This window comes from Mustela lutreola, chromosome 8, assembly GCF_030435805.1.
Source record: "Mustela lutreola isolate mMusLut2 chromosome 8, mMusLut2.pri, whole genome shotgun sequence".
NCBI lineage: Eukaryota > Metazoa > Chordata > Mammalia > Carnivora > Mustelidae > Mustela > Mustela lutreola.
The window spans coordinates 48,785,370-48,806,051 of NC_081297.1; the positions used below are offsets into that span (position 1 = coordinate 48,785,370).

At 55.4% G+C, this 20,682-nt stretch overlaps 2 protein-coding genes and 1 non-coding gene across 3 annotated transcripts; all 3 read left to right on the top strand.

Annotated features, from left to right (window-relative positions):
• Positions 1 to 446: 446 nt before the first annotated feature.
• On the top strand, positions 447 to 508 carry LOC131840057 (U7 small nuclear RNA). Its single transcript, XR_009357168.1, has one exon. It is a non-coding gene; the product is annotated as a U7 small nuclear RNA (small nuclear RNA).
• C8H12orf57 (chromosome 8 C12orf57 homolog) lies at positions 457 to 2,279 on the top strand. The gene is made up of 3 exons (XM_059184681.1): positions 457 to 839; positions 1,117 to 1,293; positions 2,062 to 2,279. The coding sequence occupies exons 1-3, from the start codon at positions 788 to 790 to the stop codon at positions 2,211 to 2,213; spliced, it is 381 nt and encodes a 126-aa protein (XP_059040664.1). The 5' UTR covers positions 457 to 787; the 3' UTR covers positions 2,214 to 2,279.
• A 573-nt stretch (positions 2,280 to 2,852) lies between these two features.
• PTPN6 (protein tyrosine phosphatase non-receptor type 6) lies at positions 2,853 to 18,765 on the top strand. Its single transcript, XM_059184660.1, has 17 exons — positions 2,853 to 2,994; positions 7,748 to 8,004; positions 8,099 to 8,221; positions 8,476 to 8,670; positions 11,696 to 11,885; positions 12,045 to 12,161; positions 12,269 to 12,382; positions 12,532 to 12,628; positions 13,018 to 13,097; positions 13,266 to 13,415; positions 14,912 to 15,043; positions 15,166 to 15,320; positions 17,352 to 17,419; positions 17,526 to 17,677; positions 17,773 to 17,864; positions 18,238 to 18,358; positions 18,573 to 18,765. The coding sequence occupies exons 2-16, from the start codon at positions 7,997 to 7,999 to the stop codon at positions 18,350 to 18,352; spliced, it is 1,788 nt and encodes a 595-aa protein (XP_059040643.1). The 5' UTR covers positions 2,853 to 2,994; positions 7,748 to 7,996; the 3' UTR covers positions 18,353 to 18,358; positions 18,573 to 18,765.
• Positions 18,766 to 20,682: the final 1,917 nt, after the last annotated feature.

Here is a 20,682-nt window from a genome sequence, read left to right on the forward strand (position 1 = left end):
AAGTGATTAGAACTCCGGAGTCATAAGTACCCCATGGTTTGAGGAGGGAGCGGGCGACCATTTCAAATGCCTAGAAAAGAATTGGAAGGCGCTACGCTGGTGCGCGCACTTAGCGTCACAAGGCCATTTTAGGAGAGCACAAGAGCCGCCTTAGCTTTCAGCGTTCGTCGCTGCGAATCACTACGTTCTCAAAAACTGAAGGGGGTGTGACCAGCCGTCCTAGCCAATCAGCTTCGAGCTCATTTGCATAAACACCAATCCAATGTTCCCAAACTCTAGAAATGGGTAATATAAATGAGTTCCCTTCCCCCCCGTTTTTTCTTTTGAAAGTTGTAACGTCCTCCGTCGCTTATATAGCAATAGGAATTAGAAAAGGCCACTCTGAGCTCACCCTCACCAATAGTGGCGTTCCTGGATACCCCATGTTCTCTCCAGGCTACTTCCTGTAGTGTTACAGCTCTTTTAGAATTTGTCTAGCAGGTTTTCCGGTTTTAACCGGAAGACCCTCCCTATACGGCGTTTATAACAATAGATCTTTTTTAGTTCTAGTGGGTTTATTTGTTCGATCACTTTCGAATGTTCGGTGGTACGCGTCCTAAGTGATGCTCTCTTTTCGAAAGCAATTAGGTGTTTGTGGCGTGCTGCGCTACGCCCACCGGCTTCCTCGGCTTCCGGCTGCAGCTGATGCTGCTTCCCTTCCATCGGTTTTGAGAGCCACTCTTAAGAGGCATCTCGTTTCTCCTGAGCATTTCCTTGGTTTCGCTGCACGTGCAGCTTTTGTTACCCTATGGCGTCCGCCTCGGCCCCACCCGCGGCCCTGAGCGCCGAGCAAGCCAAGGGTGAGAAGCATATTCTGGCCACCGCGTGGGCTTCCTGCTGGGGAAGGGTGCGGGTGGAGGGGACAGAGCGAAGGGTGTGGTTGCACCGCCGGGAAATGGGGGCACAGGGTTCCACCCTCTCTCCCGCAGGAGGGGTCCTAGAGCGAGGGAATCTGGGTCGAGTTTAGCGGGTTACTCTGGCTTTAGTCCACTAATTTCCTGCCCTCTTCCCTGCGTTCTCGGCCTGGGCCCGCCGGCCGTGCTTCGACTCCTACCCGGGGATGCGTCTGCGGTGCAGTGGTCCTGGCGGAGGTAATCCAGGCGTTCTCGGCCCCAGAGAACGCCGTGCGCATGGACGAGGCTCGGGACAACGCGTGCAACGACATGGGCAAAATGCTGCAATTCGTGCTGCCCGTGGCCACGCAGATTCAGCAGGAGGTTATCAAGGCCTATGGCTTCAGCTGCGACGGGGAAGGTGGGTCGGACGAGGGTTGGCGGTGGCGTGGGTCCGAGAGAGGGCGCTGGATCCCACTGGGTCCCTGAGCCGTCCTCCCTTGCCTCGCCACACGGAGGCAGCCACAATCCGATGAACAGTATTGGCCATAGGAGCCGCGGGTCTGTTCTGAACTTGTGCCAGGTGAAGTCCTAAGTGCTTTTTGTACTTAGCAGTAATTATATTGTTATCCCACTTTAGGATGAGGAAACAGACTCTAGTAGTAAACTAAGTCCTCGAGGTCACAGCAGAGCTGGAGCCGACCCCTCTTCTGATGAGTTCTAGTGGGGTGTCTGCATGGCAGTATGCTTCTGCAACCCCTCCAGGGGATTTTAGCTGTCTCTGTTGGAGGGCTGGCTGGTCAGTTTCCTTGATGAGATCATGGTGTTCCCCAGGGTTGCTGATTGATTCAGCCCGGCTGACCCAAGGCCCTCCTGTGTTCAGGTTATAGACTTGGGGCCTTATGCATGTTCATACCACGGGTTCTTGTGAGTAAATTGCCAGAACGGTTCACCTGATCACGAGAGGCAGGGTGTTTAGGGGTATTTCATTCACTGTTTTGCCTGGTCTAGACCAGGAAATGGTGGATCCAGACTACCCAGGACAGAGGCCTGCTTGTGCCTTGTTTTGTTGACAGCTACCTGACCAGAGGGGTAAGAGCCAGTGACTCATGCTCGAGCTGCCCGCCCCCCACGTCTGGGCATACCTGTCCCCTGAGGGCGTGGCTTGATGCTCCACTTCCCCTTGCAGGTGTCCTAAAGTTTGCCCGCTTGGTCAAGTCTTATGAAGCCCAGGATCCTGAGATTGCTAGCTTGTCCGGCAAGCTGAAGGCACTGTTCCTGCCCCCCATGACATTGCCTCCCCACGGTCCTGCTTCTGGTGGCAGTGTGGCTGCCTCCTGAGGGTCGGCCCTCCCACTCGGGGAAGACCTTCATGTTCCAGAGGATAATAAACGTGCCTGTGACTTAGCCTCCGTGTCAGTCTTTTGTGACCCTGACAACCCCCACCTCCTGGCCCCAGGTTCCCTCTGCCATTCTAGGCTGCTTCAGCTCCCTGCCCTGATCCTTCATAAGCTCCTGCTGGGAATGACCCTGCCCAGGGCAAGATGGGAGGAAGGACATGCCCCTCAAAACCTTGGAGGAAAGTGGGGGGTTGTGTGGTGAGCCTGCACAGGTGCCACCTCCTTTGAGGAGAGGGGCCTCCTGGGCTGTTTTGGAAGCCCCTTAGCTTCTGGGAGCTGGGAGGCTCCCCCATTGGTCGGTGCTCCCTTGGCTGGGGTTACTTCCTGGTCTTTGCCCCCACCTCACTCCCCCTCCTTCCAGTGGCTCCGTCAACTCGAGCTCCAGGTGGAGCTCCAGGTGACTCCTCCCCTCCCAGGGGTAGGGTTGAGGACAGGCTGGCCCTGGATGATCCAGTGGGACTGGGGGGGAGAGGCCTGCGGCTGTGGGCAGTCTGAGGCCAGCCCCTCCTACCTGTCCCTTCTCCAGGGATCATTAAACCAGGGGCCTGCTGCTGTGGTGTCATTGGCTTGGCAGGCTTCATTGAGGAGGAAGTTGCTGAGCTCCCTCTATTCCTCCTCACCTGTTTGGGCTGCTGTGCACAGCTGCGCCCATACTCGGCCCTACCCCTCGTGGCCCTCTGCCTGTGACTCCCCCGTTCATCTGGGGAGATGCTGTCCCGTGGGTAAGTCCCGTCCCCCCCAGGTGCCACAGTCTCCTATTAGTTTGGGAGAGAGGTGCAGGGTGTATGCTCCCCGCTGGCAGGTGTGGGACCATGAGCGTGACCTGCTGTGTACTTGGCCTGGGTTTTCTTCCTGTCCCTGCCTCAAGATGTAAGGAGCTCCAGTCTCATACCCCTCTGCCTCCTCCTCCTTGTCTCTAGCACCTTCCCTGTGACAGACGCATCTTTCTTCTCTCTCCCTTGCTTGTCTCCCTTCACTCTCTGGTCCCCCTGGTCCCCCGCTTCTGCTGTCTGCTTACCCCAACCCCTGGGTAGCGCACATCACCTGAAACATACCCTGTCTGAAAGGCAAATCGGAGAAAACTCCCCGCTTCCCACGGAATTTCCTGATATCTGGGGTTTGCTCCACTTTCTTTCAGGGTCTCTTCCCTTCCCCCTCCCATGCATCATCCATGCAACAGACGCTATCGCGCATCCCCTATAGACCAGGTACTTAGTAAGGTGCTGACAATAATTTAGCGAAGAAGACAGACATGGTCCTTGCTCTCAGAAAGCTTCATTCCAGTGGGAGGCATGGACCCTTCATTCCAGTGGACACTTCATTCCAGTGTCCAGACGACACAGAGAACCCAATAAATAGGACTAATTTCAGATTTTCAGAAGTGTCATGCAGGAAACGAGACGGCTTCAGGTGCCAGCAAGTGTCTGGGGGTGCCAATGGCATTGTTAACTGGAGGGATCCAGGAGGGCTTTCCGGAGGAGGGGACAGGAGCGCCGAGAGCTGGATGATGAGGCAGAGCCAGCCATGTGGTGCCCATGGGCAGAGGCCCTGCTGTGGGCACACGGGACCAAGGACAGGGTGCAAAGAGAAAGCAGGGGAGAGGGAGGCAGAGACCTGAAACGGCATGTGCGGGCAGGATGGTGTGTCCGTGTGTGGGTGTCTGCCCTGGGCCAGGGACACGTGTAGATGGATGTGGATGGTGAGGTGTGTGTAGTGGGCCTGTGTATGCAGATGCGTGTGTACTCATCTGTGTATGACGAGCAGGGTGTCGTGTGCAGGACCGGAAGCTGATCACACCTGTGCATGGCCATTGATGAGCTTGTTTATTGGATGTGTACTCTGCACTCTGGTGTTGTGTCAGCCTTTGAACTCCCAAAGGGAGGGGCCAGGCTGTGGAACCCTGGGGTGGATCTCCCTATGTAGCTCCTCTTTCTGCCCCTATAGTTCTGGGAGGGAATTCATGGTCTTTCAGTGGGACTCAAAATCCAAGATGGAAAGGGTAGTCAGGGTTAAGTCATCCAATAGACAGACCAAGCTTCCCAGGTACCAGAAGGAAGAGGGAGGGGAGAATCCATTTCTGGGGGTGTGTGTGTGTGGAGAACTGATGTTTGATATTTGAAAAAGTAATAAAGTAGTCATCATAGGAAACAGAGACTTTAGTTGAGCTTTAACACTCGGTTATTATTTTGCCTTATTTTTTATTGAGGTAATAGCATACATAATGTGCATGAATGCTTACCGTGAGGGCTTAACCTGAATTAAACATATGGCCTGATGAACATCAAGTCTCATCCACCTGTGCACACACCAACCAGCGTTCCCAGCACCCCAGCTGTTTCCTACAAATTGCCATCTCCCAGGCAATTTCTTTGTTTTCATTAAAAGAAATACATACCCATGCGACAACTTTCAAAAAGGGAAATGGGGGAAGGAAGACATCCGTATGGCCAACAGACACGGATGCTCAACATCGCTTATCCTCAGGGAAATGCAAATCAGACCCCCTGAGATAGCACCTCCCGTTTGTCAGGATGGTTAGAATCAGAGAGATGAGAAATAACAAGTGTTGGTGAGGATGTAAAGAAAGGTGCTGGTGGGAATATCAGCTGGCCCAGCCACTGTGGAAACTAGTATGGAGCTTCCTCAGAGAATTACAAGTACAAATACCAGGTGATCTAGAAATTCCGCTACTGGGTATTTACCCGAAGAAAATGGAAACGGTAATTCAAAAAGATATAGTCACCCCTATCTCATTGCAGCATTATTTACAGTAGCCAAGATAAGGAAGCAACCTAAGTGTCCATTGACAGATGAATAAGTAAGGAAGATGTGGGGTACATATACAATGGAATATTACTCAGCTGTAAAAAGAATAAGATCTTGCAATTTTTTTTTTAAAGATTTTATTTATTTATTTGACAGACAGAGATTACAGGCAGGTAGAGGCAGGCAGAGAGAGAGGAGGAAGCAGGGTCCCTGCTGAGCAGAGAGCCCGATGCGGGGCTCGATCCCAGGACGCTGAGATCATGACCCGAGCCAAAGGCAGCGGCTTAACCCACTGAGCCACCCAGGCGCCCCAGATCTTGCAATTTTTGACAACAGTGATGGATTGAGGGGTTACTATACGAACAAAAGTCAGAAACAGATCCATAAACACAGAGAATAAACTGATGGTTTGCCAGAGGGGAGGTGGGTGGGAGAGGGGCAAAATGGGTGAAGGCGAGTAGGAGGTAGAGATGTCCGGCTATGGAGTGAATGAACCATGGGGATGAAAGGCATGGTGTAGGGAAGATAGTGGTATTTAAAAAAAAAAATTAAAAAGATTATTTATTTGTCTATTTATTTATATATATATATATATTTTTATTTATTTGAGAGAGACAAAGAATGAGAGCATGAGCAGGGGGAAGGGGGAGCGGGAGAAGCAGGATCCCCGCTGAGCAGGGAGCCCACTTTGGGGCTCTATCCCAGGACCCTGGGATCATGACCTGAGGTGAAGGCAGATACTTAACTGACTGAGCCACCCAGGCGCCCCTTGCCAGTGGTATTGTAATAATGTTGATGGTGACAGGTGGTAATTGTGCCATGGTGAGGTGTGGCATACCACATAGATTTGTTAAATCACTATGTTATAACACCTGAAACTAATGTCATGTTGTGTGTCAACTCTACTTCAATTTAAAAAAAGAATAGGGGGGCGCCTGGGTGGCTCAGTGGGTTAAGCTTCTGCCTTCGGTTCAGGTCGTGATCTCAGGGTCCTGGGATCGAGCCCTGCATTGGGCTCTCTGCTTGGCAGAGAGCTTGCTTCCTCCTCTCTGCCTACTTGTGGTCTCTCTCTCTGTCAAATAAATAAAAAGTAAAAAAATTAAAAAAAAAAAAAAAAGAACAGGTAGAGGGATGCCTGGGTGGGTCAGTTGGTTAAGTGTCTGCCTTCACCTCAGGTTATAATCCCAGGGTCCTGGGACCGAGTCCTGAATCGGGCTCCCTGCTCATCGGAGAGCCTGCTTCTCCCTCTCCCTCTGCCACTCCCCATGCTCGTGTTCTCTCTCTCTGACAAATAAATAAATAAAATCTTAAAAAACAGAAAACATAAAACAGGTATAAGGGAGAAGTAAATGTCACTCCCAGATCTCTCCCCCAGCCACCTGGGGGAGGGATGCCATCAATTCGAGCTTTCTGTGTATCCTTGGTCGGGTTGCTTTTCTCTTGTTTTGGTTTGGTAGTGTTTGTGTTTGTATGTGGAATTACACATGGGGAACATCACAAGCTTCTGGTGTGTAGGGCTCTCAAGGTCAACCAGCCCCGAGAATATGAGCCACAGGCAGGGACCTTAGTCCCTAGCCCCCAGGGGACAGGCCCCTAGTCAGAGTCCGGAGCTCTGGCTGATTCGGAGCAGGCCCCTGGAGGAGAGCCTATGTCTCAGGCACAGGGTGGACAGCACCGAGGGGACTGGCGGCTCTACTCCCTGCCTGCTTCCCTAGAGCTGCATCCCCTCGAGTTCTGCTCCTTGGCTCCACTGCCTGGCTAGGGCACGGTGTGACAAAGACTTGGGACAAGAAGTAGAAAAGGTGTGAGTCTGACAGCTGTGCGGCGGTCATTTTGTCCGTCCCTCTGTCCCAGCGGCTCCCCAGATATCTGTGTCATGGGAGGTGAGAGCACCTTTGTATGGTTTGTAAGCACCTACTTGGCTTTGGCTGTTAGAAAGTCTCCCCTTGGGGCGCCTGGGTGGCTTAGTGGGTTAAAGCCTCTGCCTTCAGCTCAGGTCATGATCCCAGGGTCCTGGGATCGAGCCCTGCATTGGGCTCTCTGCTCGGCGGGGAGCCTGCTTCCCCCCCCTCTCTGCCTGCCTCTCTACTTGTAATCTCTGTCAAATAAATAAATAAAATCTTGAAAGAAAGAAAGAAAGAAAGAAAGGAAGTAAGTCTCCCCTTCCCTGCAACCCCCAGTGGCCCTGAGCTCCCAGCCTCCGTTTTTGGAAGCCCCCAGGGCCAGCACACAGTAGCTAAAGTCACCGGCTTTGCGAACCAGTGTGTGGGTGACATCCCAGCGCTGCCACGTACCAAATGGCCAGCCCTGGGCAAGTTCCCTACATTCTCTGAGCATCAGGTTCCTTGTCTGTAGAAGGGAGAGAGGCACCAGCTTCGCAGAGCTCTTATGAGGAATAAATCGGCTAAGGCACGTCAGTGACATCATAGCACAGTGCCTGGCATGGAGTGAGACTCCATGAAATGAGACTTGTCACTGTCACTGTCATCGTGTGTGTGGAGTGTGGACCAGGGTGGGGGAAGAAGAGATGGCGTGTGACCGTGTGGGTTCACATTTATGAAGCATGGCCTTCGCCAGTAGGGCGCAAGGCACATTTGTGTCCGTATTCCGTGTGTCGTCACGCTTGGGAGTGCTATGCTCCCGAATCCGATGGCAGATGTGTGGGAAGTGGGCCCCATCCCCACCCCCCACTGCCACCCTGCTTTGCAGTCTCTTCTGCTCTGCTCTAAAACGAGAAGTACAGTGAGTTCCCCAAGGGGTCGGCCGCGCCCCTTCCTGTCTCCGCCCTGCTGGCTGCCCCCGGGCTGTGGAGTGGCAGCCCCAGCACCAGGACAGGAGGCCAGGACTGTGAGGTAGCCTGGGCCCTCCAAGCCAAGCCGCACTGAGCCATTAGCCAAGCCCCAGAGTGTTCGGCCTGCCGGGACTGCCCTGCTCACCTCACTCCCCTGCACCCCCAGGATGGTGAGGTAAGGTCCTGGGACCCACGGGACGGGACACAGGAGGCAGGGGCGTCCTGCGGCCAGAAGGGCCATCTCTTCACTGCTCCCCGGGGGCCTGCAGGTGGTTTCACCGAGACCTCAGCGGGCTGGACGCCGAGACCCTGCTGAAGGGCCGTGGGGTCCACGGGAGCTTCCTGGCTCGGCCTAGTCGCAAGAACCAGGGGGACTTCTCCCTCTCCGTCAGGTAAGGGCCCTCCATGCCAGCCTGGGCAAGTGTTTCGGCACCTCATTCCTGGTTCCCTTGTGGCAGTGCCTGCTCCCCTGGGCCCCCACTCTAGCACTGATGTGTCCCCCACCACTGTGTCTGTCTGTGCCCATCCCTTCCCTCTGTGTGTGTGTGTGTGTGTGTGTGTGTGTGCGCGTGTGCCCCAGCCCATCGCCCCTATGTCCCCACCTCTACTCTTGCACCTACTGGCCTTACCACCCGGTGCCCCGCAGGGTGGGGGATCAGGTGACCCATATTCGGATCCAGAACTCGGGCGATTTCTATGATTTGTATGGAGGGGAGAAGTTCGCGACGCTGACAGAGCTCGTGGAGTACTACACCCAGCAGCAGGGCGTCCTGCAGGACCGAGACGGCACCATCATCCACCTCAAGTACCCGCTGAACTGCTCCGACCCTACCAGCGAGAGGTGAGGGACTTGCTGGCCCACTCCCACTGCTAGGGCTGCCCCACTGCCTTCCCAGAGCTCTGCAGGCCCCTTTCTTCCACATGATCCCAGGCCCGTGTCTCAGGGGACGGACCTGCCACCCCTTTCCCTCAACCCCCCGAGAAAGCAGGGGCCATGGCCTTGCCCTTCTTCAGGGTCCCAGTTGGCTGGTGTCTCAGGCCCTCCTGGGGATGCAGAGGCCTAGTGGCTGCATCTGGTAGTAGGCCAGCTCTGTTGTTAGAAAGCTCTTCTTCCTTCCTTGGAGCTGAATCTGCACAGGAGGACATTTAATGTCTTGTCTGAGCAGTGCGGTGATGATGGGTCTGCTTGTGGGGGCTCCATGGGGCTTGACCAGTCCCTTGACCAGAACACGGAGCAGTGGAAAACTGTGTGACAGGTTTGCGCGTGCAAGGGGCCTGGTACCTGGGCACCGGGTAATACTGAAGGCATTGCCCTCCTCCCTCCTGTCCCTCTCCAAAGACGTGGTCCCCAGGACTGGGCAGGCCGCAGCACGTATGGTCTCCCTATAGCATGGGTGGGGGTGGGGGACCCGAACCCTTGGGATCACATGGTGGCTTCTTTTAGCCGCTGTGTCCCAAAGACAGCTCCGTCAAAGTGAAGGGCAGCCGAATAATTCCAGGGCCATTGTTTTTCACCTTCCTGGGGCCAAGGCAACTTGCCTTATTCTGTATGTGTGTGTTGATTGTTGTCATGATTGTGACCCTGGGCTCTGCCAGGTTTCAGTCTATCTGAGAGGCACGCCGCTCAACCCACATCTTTGTTCCAGTCACTGGTTAAAAGTTGGAACTGGGTGAGGCTGAGGTAAGGGCCTCGTGGCCACTGGACGCCACTCTCCAAGCCAGCCTAAAGCCATGGATCCATTCCCTTTGGAGCCACCTCTTTGAGGAGTGAGGCCCAAGCATGGGTGACTTTGTTCATGGTGGCCCTTCTTGGTCCTTGCTTGGTATCCTCTCCCTCTGGCCCTTTTCCTCTGCTCGGCCTGCCACACTCATGGGGGTTTGCCGCCCAGGCCCTCTTAAACTCTTCGCGTCCTCTCTTCCTCTTTGCCCAAAGTCAGCATCTGCCCTGCTACAGGGTGGGTTGATGGAGGCCCTAGAGGAGGAGCAGGAATGGATGGAGCTGAAGAGGGAAGGAGAAGCTGGGCAGACCCCCCACCGCCCAGGGGGAGCCTGAGGCCCAGAGAAGCAGGAGAAGGACAGAGCTGGCGGCTGCGGGAGAGGGAAGGACTGAGGTAGTGGTGAAGGCTTAGCTGACTCTGAGAGGCCCTTTTGGTTCTCCAGGCCAGGATGCCAGGGTGCCCGGCTCACCCCTGACCCTGGGATTTTGTGTGGGAGGCTTTCTCCATACCTCCCTTTGTGTTCCTTGCCCGAGTAGCTGCCCCTCCTCCTCAGAGGGAATTTGCATTTGTCTTGCCAATGGCTAGCTCTCTGCTTGTGGTCAGCCTGATATTTGCATGGAAACTTCCTCATCCTGGCCCAGGGAGACCAGGGTCAGCCCCCTCCCCATTGCGGGGTGGGGGTGGGGGGAGCTCTGGTCTTCCCTGAGTGGTGGGATGGGGTGACCTCCCCTACCCGCCAGGTGCTGCTTCTGGACAGGGCAAGAGTGAGCTGGGGCCAGACAGACTGGCCCCTCTCACCTCCCCCCATCCCTGCGGTTGGAAAATGCCCCCTCCCCTGGTCCCTGGGTTGAGGAAACCTCACACCCTCACTTCTCACTCTCTCCCCAGAAGGAGTTTTGTGTTTTTTCCATCACGTGGTTTCCTGTGGGGCTGGGCATTGTGGGGCTACAGTTTCCTCCTGGGAAGGGGGTGTGCTTCGGGGAAAGGTCCTAGTTCTGCTTTCTGCCCTTCTGAGCCCCTCCGAGCCCCAGCCTCATCTCCATCTCTGGGCTACCCTAGAAACCCCCCCCCCACTGTTTCCCACCCCCCCCACCCCCAGGGTTGTCTGTCTTCCTTGGTACCCAGGGGGAGTTGTCCCCATTGTGACTCCCTCGTGACTCCCATCTCCATTGCTCTTTGTGGTTTGGCCTCTGTATTTCTCTTGGTCTCCCTCCTCTTTTCCTAGTGCAGTCCTGACTTTCCTGAGACCCTTCCTTGGTTTCTCCCCTACAGTTCTTCTGGGTATAGCCTGCCTTTCTGCCTCTGTCTTATGCTCTCAGAGGCAGGCCTGGTTAGAACTCCCAAGGCTTCCCTATCAGCTCAGGGCCTTGGGCCAGTGTGATCAATAAGCTTCAGGTTCCTCATCTGTACAATGGGATGGTACCTACCTCTCAGGATTTTCGTGAGAGCAATGGACCTAAACACCGTGGTGGATCTGAGGGGCACCTGGCTGGCTCATTTGGAGGAGCATGCCACTCTTGATCTCGGGGTTGTAAGTTTGAGCCCCACGGTGGGTGCAGAGATGACTTTAAAAAGATATATATATATATATATATATATATATATTTTTTTTTTTTTTTTTAAGATTTTATTTATTTATTTGACAGACAGAGATTACAAGTAGGCAGAGAGGCAGGCAGAGAGAGGAGGAAGCAGGCTCTCTGGAGCCCAATGTGGGGCTCGATCCCAGGACCCTGGGATCATGACCTGAGCCGAAGGCAGAGGCTTTAACCCACTGAGCCAGCCAGGTGCCCCTAAAAAGATATTTTTAAAAAAAATATCGTGGTGGATTTTTTTTTAAAGATTTTATTTATTTATTTGACAGAGAGAGATCACAAGTAGGCAGAGAGGCAGGCATAGAGAGAGAGAGAGGAGGAAGCAGGCTCCCTGCTGAGCAGAGAGCCCAATGCAGGACTTGATCCCAGGACCCTGAGATCATGACCTGAGCCAAAGGCAGCGGCTTAACCCACTGAGCCACCCAGGCGCCCCAATCGTGGTGGATTTGAAAGCATCTAGCACAGTGCCTGGCCCTGTCCTTCTCTGTGAACATCTCTGCTCAGCGTCTGCCCCTGGGCTTAGATGTCCCTTCCCCTATGTTGCCTTCTCTAGGTGGTACCATGGTCACATGTCTGGGGGGCAGGCAGAGGCACTGCTGCAGGCCAAGGGGGAGCCCTGGACATTTCTTGTGCGTGAGAGTCTCAGCCAGCCTGGAGATTTTGTGCTATCCGTGCTCAGCGACCAGCCCAAGGCTGGCCCAGGCTCCCCACTCAGAGTCACTCATATCAAGGTCATGTGTGAGGTAAGGCAGCCAAGCTTTTGATAGGGCCTCCTGCCAGGGCTCCTGTCTATACCCCAAAGCAGGGGTGGTGGCGTGGGTCAGCCTGGGCTTCAGTCCAAGGCTGGGGTCCAGGGAGGGAGACTCAGATCGTGCGGAATGGCCTGACTTGGCATCCCTCAGGGTGGACGGTACACTGTGGGTGGTTCAGAGACCTTCGACAGTCTCACAGACCTGGTGGAGCATTTCAAGAAGACAGGGATAGAGGAGGCCTCGGGGGCCTTTGTCTACCTGCGGCAGGTGAGAGGGGCGGGCCTGGATGTCTCCTTCCCCTTCCTGAGTGATCCTGCAGACCCAGAAGCTTTTGGGATCTCGAGTTGCTGACTTCTTGCCCCCTCCCTGCCCAGCCATACTATGCCACTCGGGTGAATGCCGCAGACATTGAGAATCGGGTCCTGGAACTCAACAAGAAGCAGGAGTCGGAGGACACAGCCAAAGCTGGCTTCTGGGAAGAGTTTGAGGTGCATGGTGGGGCCATCAGAGTGACTGGTGTGGGGTCCAGACCCCATCCCTTCTCTCCCCACCCCTTACACTGGTCTGGCCCACCTTCCCTCTGGGCGTGGATGTCCCTCCAGGGGCCAGCACTTTACTTCTTCCTCTCGCCCCTCAGAGTCTGCAGAAGCAGGAGGTAAAGAACTTGCACCAGCGGCTGGAAGGTCAGAGGCCAGAGAACAAGAGCAAGAACCGTTATAAGAACATTCTCCCGTGTGAGTACCCTAACCCCAGGGCAGCCTCCATCCCTCCCTCTTCCCAGGCAGTGTCACTCAGGAGACTCCCCTTCCCTGAGCGAACCTCCCCTCATCTCATACAGTCTCTATCCCCAGCTTGAGGAGGGTCCACCTCCTCACCCAGCCTCCCCTCTTCCAGAAAGCCTCTGCCCCACGCAGTGGAGCCTCCCCATACCCCACGTCCACCATCCTCCTTCCTCTGAAACCTTCCTCCCTGCCCCCCAACTCCCCAGCTGCCCACAGTGCTCTGACAGCCTCCTGGCCTCAGAGACAAGACTGGCCTGTGAGCTTAGGAAGGGTCTGCCCCAGAGGCTGGTGAGTGCCTGGCTGACCCCGGCCCATCTCGTTTCCTCCCCGCCCACTCCCAGTTGACCACAGCCGAGTGATCCTGCAGGGACGTGACAGTAACATCCCTGGGTCCGACTACATCAATGCCAACTATGTCAAGGTTGGTGGTACCTGCTCGTCGAGGGAGGAGAGCCTGGGCCCTGGGGATTCCCCATTCACAGGGGCACTGGATCCAGAGTCACGTAGGCACAGCCGACACGTTAGGTGGTGAGGGGGGGGATGCGGGGGCCCACAGGCCTGGGGTGCAGCTCTCTACACTTGCTTCCAGAACCAGCTGCTAGGCCCCGACGAGAACACTAAGACCTACATTGCCAGCCAGGGCTGCCTGGAGGCCACGGTCAATGACTTCTGGCAGATGGTATGGCAGGAGAACACCCGCGTCATCGTCATGACCACGCGAGAGGTGGAGAAGGGCCGGGTAAGGCCGAGTCCCGTGTGCCCCTGACTCCCACAGCCCTCCTTCCCGGGGTGTAACACCCATCACCATGAAATCAAAGAGAATCCAGGTGCCAGGGCAGAAGGGAACCTCAGAGGGCAAGGTCCAGCCCTTGTTGGGAAACTGAGGCATAGAGACCATTTTGGGTACACACTGTCTCCCAGATCCCTGCTTCCAACCTGGGGCTCTCCTGACCACCAGACCCAGGTTTTATTTTTCCAATTATTTTTTAAAAGATTTTATTTAGGGGCACCTGGGCAGTTCAGTCAGTTAAGCATCTGCCTTTGGCTCAGGTCATGATGCTGGGGTCCTGGGATCAGCCCTGCATCTACCTCCCTGCTCAGGGGTGAACCTGTTTCTCCCTCCCCCTCTGCTCTTCCCCTTCTCGCGCTCATGCTCTCTCTCTCTCTCAAATGAATAAATAAAACCTTAAAAAAATTGTTTTAGAGATTTTATTTATTTGACACAGAGAGAAAGCATGTGAGTGGGGTCAGGGGGAGGGGCAGAGGGAAGAGCAGACTCACCACTCAGCTCCAAACCTGATGCAATGCCAGGCTGGATCCCAGGATCCTGAGATCATGACCCGAGCCAAAGTCAAATGCTCAACAGACTGAGCTGCCCAGGCACCTTCAGACCCAGGTTTTAAATGGGCTTTCTTCCTTAAAGTGTCTCAAGCAACATGCCCCTTCCCACCTGTCCCCATCCTAGCAACAGCCCTCCTGTCCTCTCTCTGCCTCCTAAGTCTCTGGAGTCTGCCCCTCATCCTCACCCCGCTGCCCAGCCTGGACTCCTTCCCTATAGGCTGCCCCCATTGACAGCACATCTCCCCTGGAGTCAGAGGGGTCCCCCTCAGAGCACACACACTATGTCAGGTTGTGCCTTCTCTGAGAATCTTCCTGTGGCTCCCAGTTGTCTTCAGGATCCAGTCCCACTCTAAGAGCAGGCCTTCCAGGCCTGGTGGCTTCCCTGCAACCACCTGCCTCAGGTTCCCACGCCTTCGCAAGAGTGCACTTTCTGCTAGGAAAGGACTTCCTCTCTCTGCACTATCTCTGCCTAACAGACTCCTTGTTTTTGAACCCCAGGCTCAAATGCTCCCTCCTCTGTGAAGCCACCTCTGATTTCCACCATAATCTAGAGGGAGAATTAGTCTCTCCCTTTCTGCCGTGCTCCCCAGGGGGTCTGTTTCCCCTGTTCACCTGTCTCTCTGTGGATGGTGGAGGCCCAGGGGCATAAGCTGCGTCTTCCTCTTTGTTGTGGGCTGGGCTGCACCAGCCCGTGTTTACTGAGAAAACTGTAGGGTCAAGGGCTTTGTCAGGTCTCACCACCTGTTAGTGACTAAGCCAGGACCGGATCCACCTCGGATTCCAGGCCAGTTCATCCATTCATCCAGCTGATTGGGCCAGCACTGGGGACACAGGACCTTGAAAAGGGCCTGGAACAGGCCCCTGAACATCCTCACCTCCACTCTCCCTTTGCAGAACAAGTGTGTCCCATACTGGCCAGAGGTGGGCACACAGCGTGTCTACGGACCCTACGTGGTCACCAACTGCAGGGAACACGACACAGCGGAGTACAAGCTCCGGACCTTACATGTCTCCCCGCTGGAGAATGTGAGTGTCTTCCAGCTCCCTGCTCCCCAGGACCCCCTCCTTGGATCTGCTCTTGCCTGCTGGGGTGGGGGATGGGGCGACATGTGGGAACAGAGGGCACTGGCCCCATGCGCTCTGCCCAGGGGGACCTGGTTCGAGAGATCTGGCACTACCAGTACCTGAGCTGGCCTGACCATGGGGTCCCCAGTGAGCCTGGGGGTGTCCTCAGCTTCCTGGACCAGATCAACCAGCGGCAGGAAAGTCTGCCTCACGCAGGACCCATCATTGTACACTGCAGGTGAGAATAATGAGGTTAGCAGTAGTAATCAAAAGAGTCGCTGGCTGGGAAATACTGGGGACTGAGGGCCATGTGCTCTGGTAAACGATCATTTCCCGTTCATGTTCATGCACTCAGTGCTCGGCCTGATCCCAGCCGCCTCCGGGCTTCTGGATGGCTCCAGATCCAAGGCAGAAACTTAGCTTGTAGCAACCTTGCTGATGGAGCCTCTGCCTGGGGTGGGGAGCGGGAGGCTTCTGTAGAGACTTAACTGCATGGGCCACCTCCTGCAACCTTCCGGAATACAGATGAGCAAACACCCCGGTGACTTGCCAGCCAGCCCGTGGGAGAGTCTGCGCGGGTGCTCACAACAGACCTAGGTCCCGGTGGCTCCCGCTTTCTCACACGGGCTTACTCAGCCTGTATTTCTTCTTGGCCCTGGCACCTTCCATCTGGGGTCAGTGTGGCTCCTTACGTTTTCTTTCTCTGAATCTGTAGCCCTGAGGGTGCTTAGCCTTCTTCTCTCTTTCTGCCTTCCCAGCTAGGGAGTCTAGCTCGGCCTCCAGGGTGGTGCAGGGATGGGAGATGTTTTCCCAGAGGGGCAGCTGTATTACTAGCTCCATCAAGTTCTTGATCAGGAGCCCTTGTTCCTGCTAGGTGGTGGGGGTGGCCATCACGGAAGAGTGGGGGGCCCCCTCAGTTCTGAGGGTTAGAGTCCTGGAGATGGGCCTACCCATGTGGCCTGGTCTGGGTCGATGGGACCCTGCGGGTGCAGGTTCCTGGACAGAGACCAGTAGGTTTAAACTCCTGCTGTTCTGCTCACTGGCTGTGTGATCGCAGACAAATTACTTCACTTCTCTGACCCTCAGATTCCTCATCTGTAAATTCAGGATCTCCTATGCTTGCTGTGAGGATTCACTGAAACCCTGTCCCTGTGTCTGGAATGCAGTAATCTCTCCAGAAATGGGAGCTATTGATGGTTTAATAACACATCCAGGCCTGGAATGGGGAAACAGGAGCCTGTTTCATCTACTTCCCTTCCCACTCCTTCCAGTGACCCCAGGCTGAGGGCCTCACGCATCTTCCTTCTTCCCACCAGTGACTTTAGTCCTAGGGCAGGGCTGGGTGAGCTGAATCTGGGGGTGCCCCCTGCCTGTCATCTAAGGGACTCTGCAGGGGTAGGCCCATCATTAAGAAGGACCCTCCTTCTACTCCCCTACTACTTCTTGAAATCCCCATGGCCTTTATTTAGATGTTACAGGAAGGAAGTGGGTAAGGGGGGGTTATTTTTGACAACCTGGGTTTGAAATTAGTGCGACTCAGGCCACGAGCCTGGCAGCTCTGCCAAGAGGCAGAACTGGGGTCTCTGAGAGATCCTGAGGTTCCTGAGACCTGTGTGCCCCAGGATGTGGCAGAGGGTGAGGAAAGAAGGGAAACCTCATGCCTCACAGTGCCTCCACACCTCCCCATCTCCTCCCCCCAGCCCCCTTTGTGCCCTACTGCCTAGAAGGCTGCCCTTTCCCTGTCCTCAGGGTCTGAAGAAACAAAACCCTCTTAAAAGCTCTAAATAAAACTTTTGAATGGTGGGGAGGGGGGCTTGACAGGGAAGGCCTCATTCAGGCCAAGGGTTTGGGAGCGAGCTGGGGGAGGCCCAGAGTGCCTGGGGGGCAGGCAGGATGCTGGTGGGGCTTGGGGGAGGTCCTAGATCTTCCAGAGTAGGGAGTAGCCCCCAGCCAGCAATGAGGAAGTGAAGCAGGAAGTAGGGGAGTGAGGTGCTGGGAAGAAAGAAAGGGGGAGCAGCATGGGGGGAGGGGGTGGGATCCAGCCTGGGGGCACTGGAGAGCCAGGCCCGCCTACAGATCCCTGGGCTGAAGCGCTGAGCACAGGTGCACAAGCTGGCTAACTTCTACCTCTGGCTAGCGTGCCCGGTGACCCTGGACATGTCACCTCCTCTCGCTGGAGCCTCCATTTCTGCCAGAGCTGAATGCTGGGGCTCCCCTTTCCCATGGAGGCATGGCCTGGGCCTCTGATGGTGCCCCCTTCCCTCCCCAGCGCAGGCATTGGCCGCACGGGCACCATCATTGTCATCGACATGCTCATGGAGAGCATCTCCACCAAGGGTGAGGGTGACTTGTGGGGGATGCAGGTGGGGGAGGGGGCTGGGTGAGCAGCCCCTCGGTGTCCACCCCTTTCTGGGCCTGGGGTCCAACTGCCACGCCTGCCCAGGGTTGGACTGTGACATTGACATCCAGAAGACCATCCAGATGGTGCGGGCTCAGCGCTCGGGCATGGTGCAGACGGAGGCACAGTACAAGTTCATCTATGTGGCCATCGCCCAGTTCATTGAAACTACCAAGAAGAAGCTGGAGGTCATGCAGGTGGGTGCAGCAGGGCCTGGTAGGGCGCTGGGGGGTTGTGGGTCTCGCCATATGCTGCTGGGACCACGGCCCTTCCACCCCACCTCTGCCCACAGTCCCAGAAGGGCCGGGAGTCAGAGTACGGGAACATCACCTACCCCCCAGCCATGAAGAATGCCCATGCCAAGGCCTCCCGCACCTCCTCCAAGTGAGTGACCCCTGCCTGCCACCTCCCTGCAGCTGCCGTCCCTCCTCCCTGCCTGGCCTTCCACAGGGGCCGCTGTTAGGGAGGCCTGGGTTCAAGTTCCAGCTTGGCTCTTACTACCTGTATGAGCAAGTGTTTCCCCGAGTGCCCTCTCTGTGGGGCCTGTGCTGGGCACCGGTGGTGTTACTAATGTGGGAGATGCAGCCGCTCCCCGCAGGGAGCTTCTGGTCTAGTGAAAGGACTGTGACCCGCTCTCCTCTTTCAGTTTGTTCATCTGTGAAATGGGGGGAGACAGGGGGTTGCTGGTGCTGGGGCACCGGCCCTGTCTCCTGACCTGTGCCAACTGCCCTCACACACTTGCCCACCACACCTGCAGACACAAGGAGGACGTATATGAGAACTTACACAGTAAGAACAAGAAGGAGGAGAAGGTGAAGAAGCAGCGGTCGGCAGACAAGGAGAAGAGCAAGGGTTCCCTTAAGAGGAAGTGAGCCAGGGTACGCTCCCCACCACCACTCCCTCCCCGCCCCACTCCCCCAACCCCCAACCTTCGGGCTCCTGCCTGCCCTGCTCCCAGTGTTCCCTGGATCCAGTGCTTTCCCCTGGTGGGATGGGGTGGCAACTACCTCACCCTGCTTTTCCCAGCCTTTCCAGACCCTTCTTGTACCCCTTCTGGGTTCCAGGCACCCTCTTACTCCCTTCTCCCTGCAGCCTCAGGCCTGATCCCCGCAGAGGCCTCCATGGACCAAGCCACAGCCGGAACCTAGGAGCCCGCCCCCATTCTATTGTAATTTAAATGGCTGCGTCCCTACTTCCCTCTTGCTGACGTGTATATAGCCCAGCAAGGCCTCAGGCGGTGCTGGGGCCCTTTACTCTTGTAAATAAAGCCCTTAGGATTACTGTGTGTGGGGGTCTCTAATTCTGAATGCTTGGATGGGAGGGGCTCAGAAGGGGACAGAGAGGGAGGTGAGCAGGGAGCCCTGTGTGTGTGTGTGTGTGTGTGTGTGTGTGTGTGTGTATTTTCACATTAAAGCTCAGCCTTCACAGTCAGACCCTGTTCTGGACACTGCTTAACATAGGAGTGTGGCCAAGGGCCGGGCTCCTCAGTCTCTCCTTCAACATGGAGACTGATCAAAAGTACAGTGCAGGGGCACGTGGGTGGCTCAGTGGGTTAAAGCCTCTGCCTTCTGCTCAGGTTATGATCTCAGGGTCTTGGGATTGAGCCCCGCATCGGGCTCTCTGCTCAGCAGGGAGCCTGCTTCCTCCTCTCTCTGACTGCCTCTCTGCCTACTTGTAATCTCTGTCTGTCAAATAAATAAATAAAATCTTATAAAAAAAAAAAAAGGTACAGTGCAGGAAATACAGTCAATGGTGTGGTAATAGTTGTGTGGTGACAGGTGGTGGCTGCACCTGTTAGGAGCATAGCCTGCTGCCCCAACTTGTGGGGATCACTATGTTGTACACCCAAAACTGATGTAATATTGTGCCAACTGTACTTCCATTTTATTTTATTTATTTTTTATTTTATTTTATTTTATTTTTTATTTTTTTAAAGATTTATTTATTTGACGGACAGAGATCACAAGTAGGCAGAGAGGCAGGCAGAGAGAGGAGAAAGCAGGCTCCCTGCTGGGCAGAGAGCCTGATGCGGGGCTCGATCCCAGGACCCCGAGACCATGACCTGAGCCGAAGGCAGAGGCTTAACCCACTGAGCCACCCAGGCGCCCCTATTTTGTTTTTTTTTAAGATTTTATTTATTTATTTGAGAGAGAGACAGTGAGAGAGAGCATGAGCGAGGAGAAGGTCAGAGGGAGAAGCAGACTCCCCATGGAGCTGGGAGCCCGATGCGGGACTCGATCCTGGGACTCTAGGATCATGACCTGAGCCGAAGGCAGTCGTCCAACCAACTGAGCCACCCAGGCGTCCCTGTACTTCCATTAAAAAAAAAAAAAAAAAAAAAAAAAAAAAAAACATATCTGGGGCACCTGAGTGGCTTAGTGGGTTAAGCCTCTGCCTTTGGCTCAGGTCCTGATCCCAGGGTCCTGGGTTCTCTGCTCAGCGGGAAGCCTGCTTCCCCCCTCTCTCTCTGCCTGCCTCTCTGCCTGTGATCTTTGTCTGTCAAATAAATAAATAAAAATTTAAAAAACCCCACATATCTATACAATAAAATGGAGCGGGAAGCTCCTGACAGGGCAATCCTTGTCAGGGACGAAGGTCGCAACCAGCAACGATAACTCATTCCAGACTTGTCATGGGTCGGGGCACTGTTTCAAAGACTACACATTCAATCTAGGTGCCTGTGCGATTTCCACTGCACTGCGGTGGAAACTGAGGCACAGATCGACTACCCATGACTTGCTCGCAGGCACAGAACTGTTGAGCAGTGAGGCCGTCTGCCTCCAGAGCACACGCTCCTGGAGCGACAGCTGGGGTCCCCCTGAATGGACACACGTGCAAGCCTCCAGCCCTGACTTCCAGATCTCAGAGCTCAGGAAGCGCAGTCCTAGCTCCTGCCACCCCCGCCCCTCCTTCCGCAGGTTCCTGGGGGCTCCCGGTGGAGCGTCTAGCTCCTCCCTTCTCCATAGCCGCCGCCTCCACCTTGAGCTCCTGACCGACCGTTTTATATTTGCCCCCTCCTCCCTGTCCTGTGTCCAGGGTGAGCCACCAGAGATTCTGTCCTTGGGCTGAGGCTTTCTCTTGATTGGCCCGTGAAACCTGTGAGGGTCCCTGTAGCAGGAGAGGCCGAAGGACAGTCCTCCCTCACGGTCTTTGGCATGTGCTGTGTCGCCAGGTGTCCAGTGTGTCCCAGACACTGGAGCCG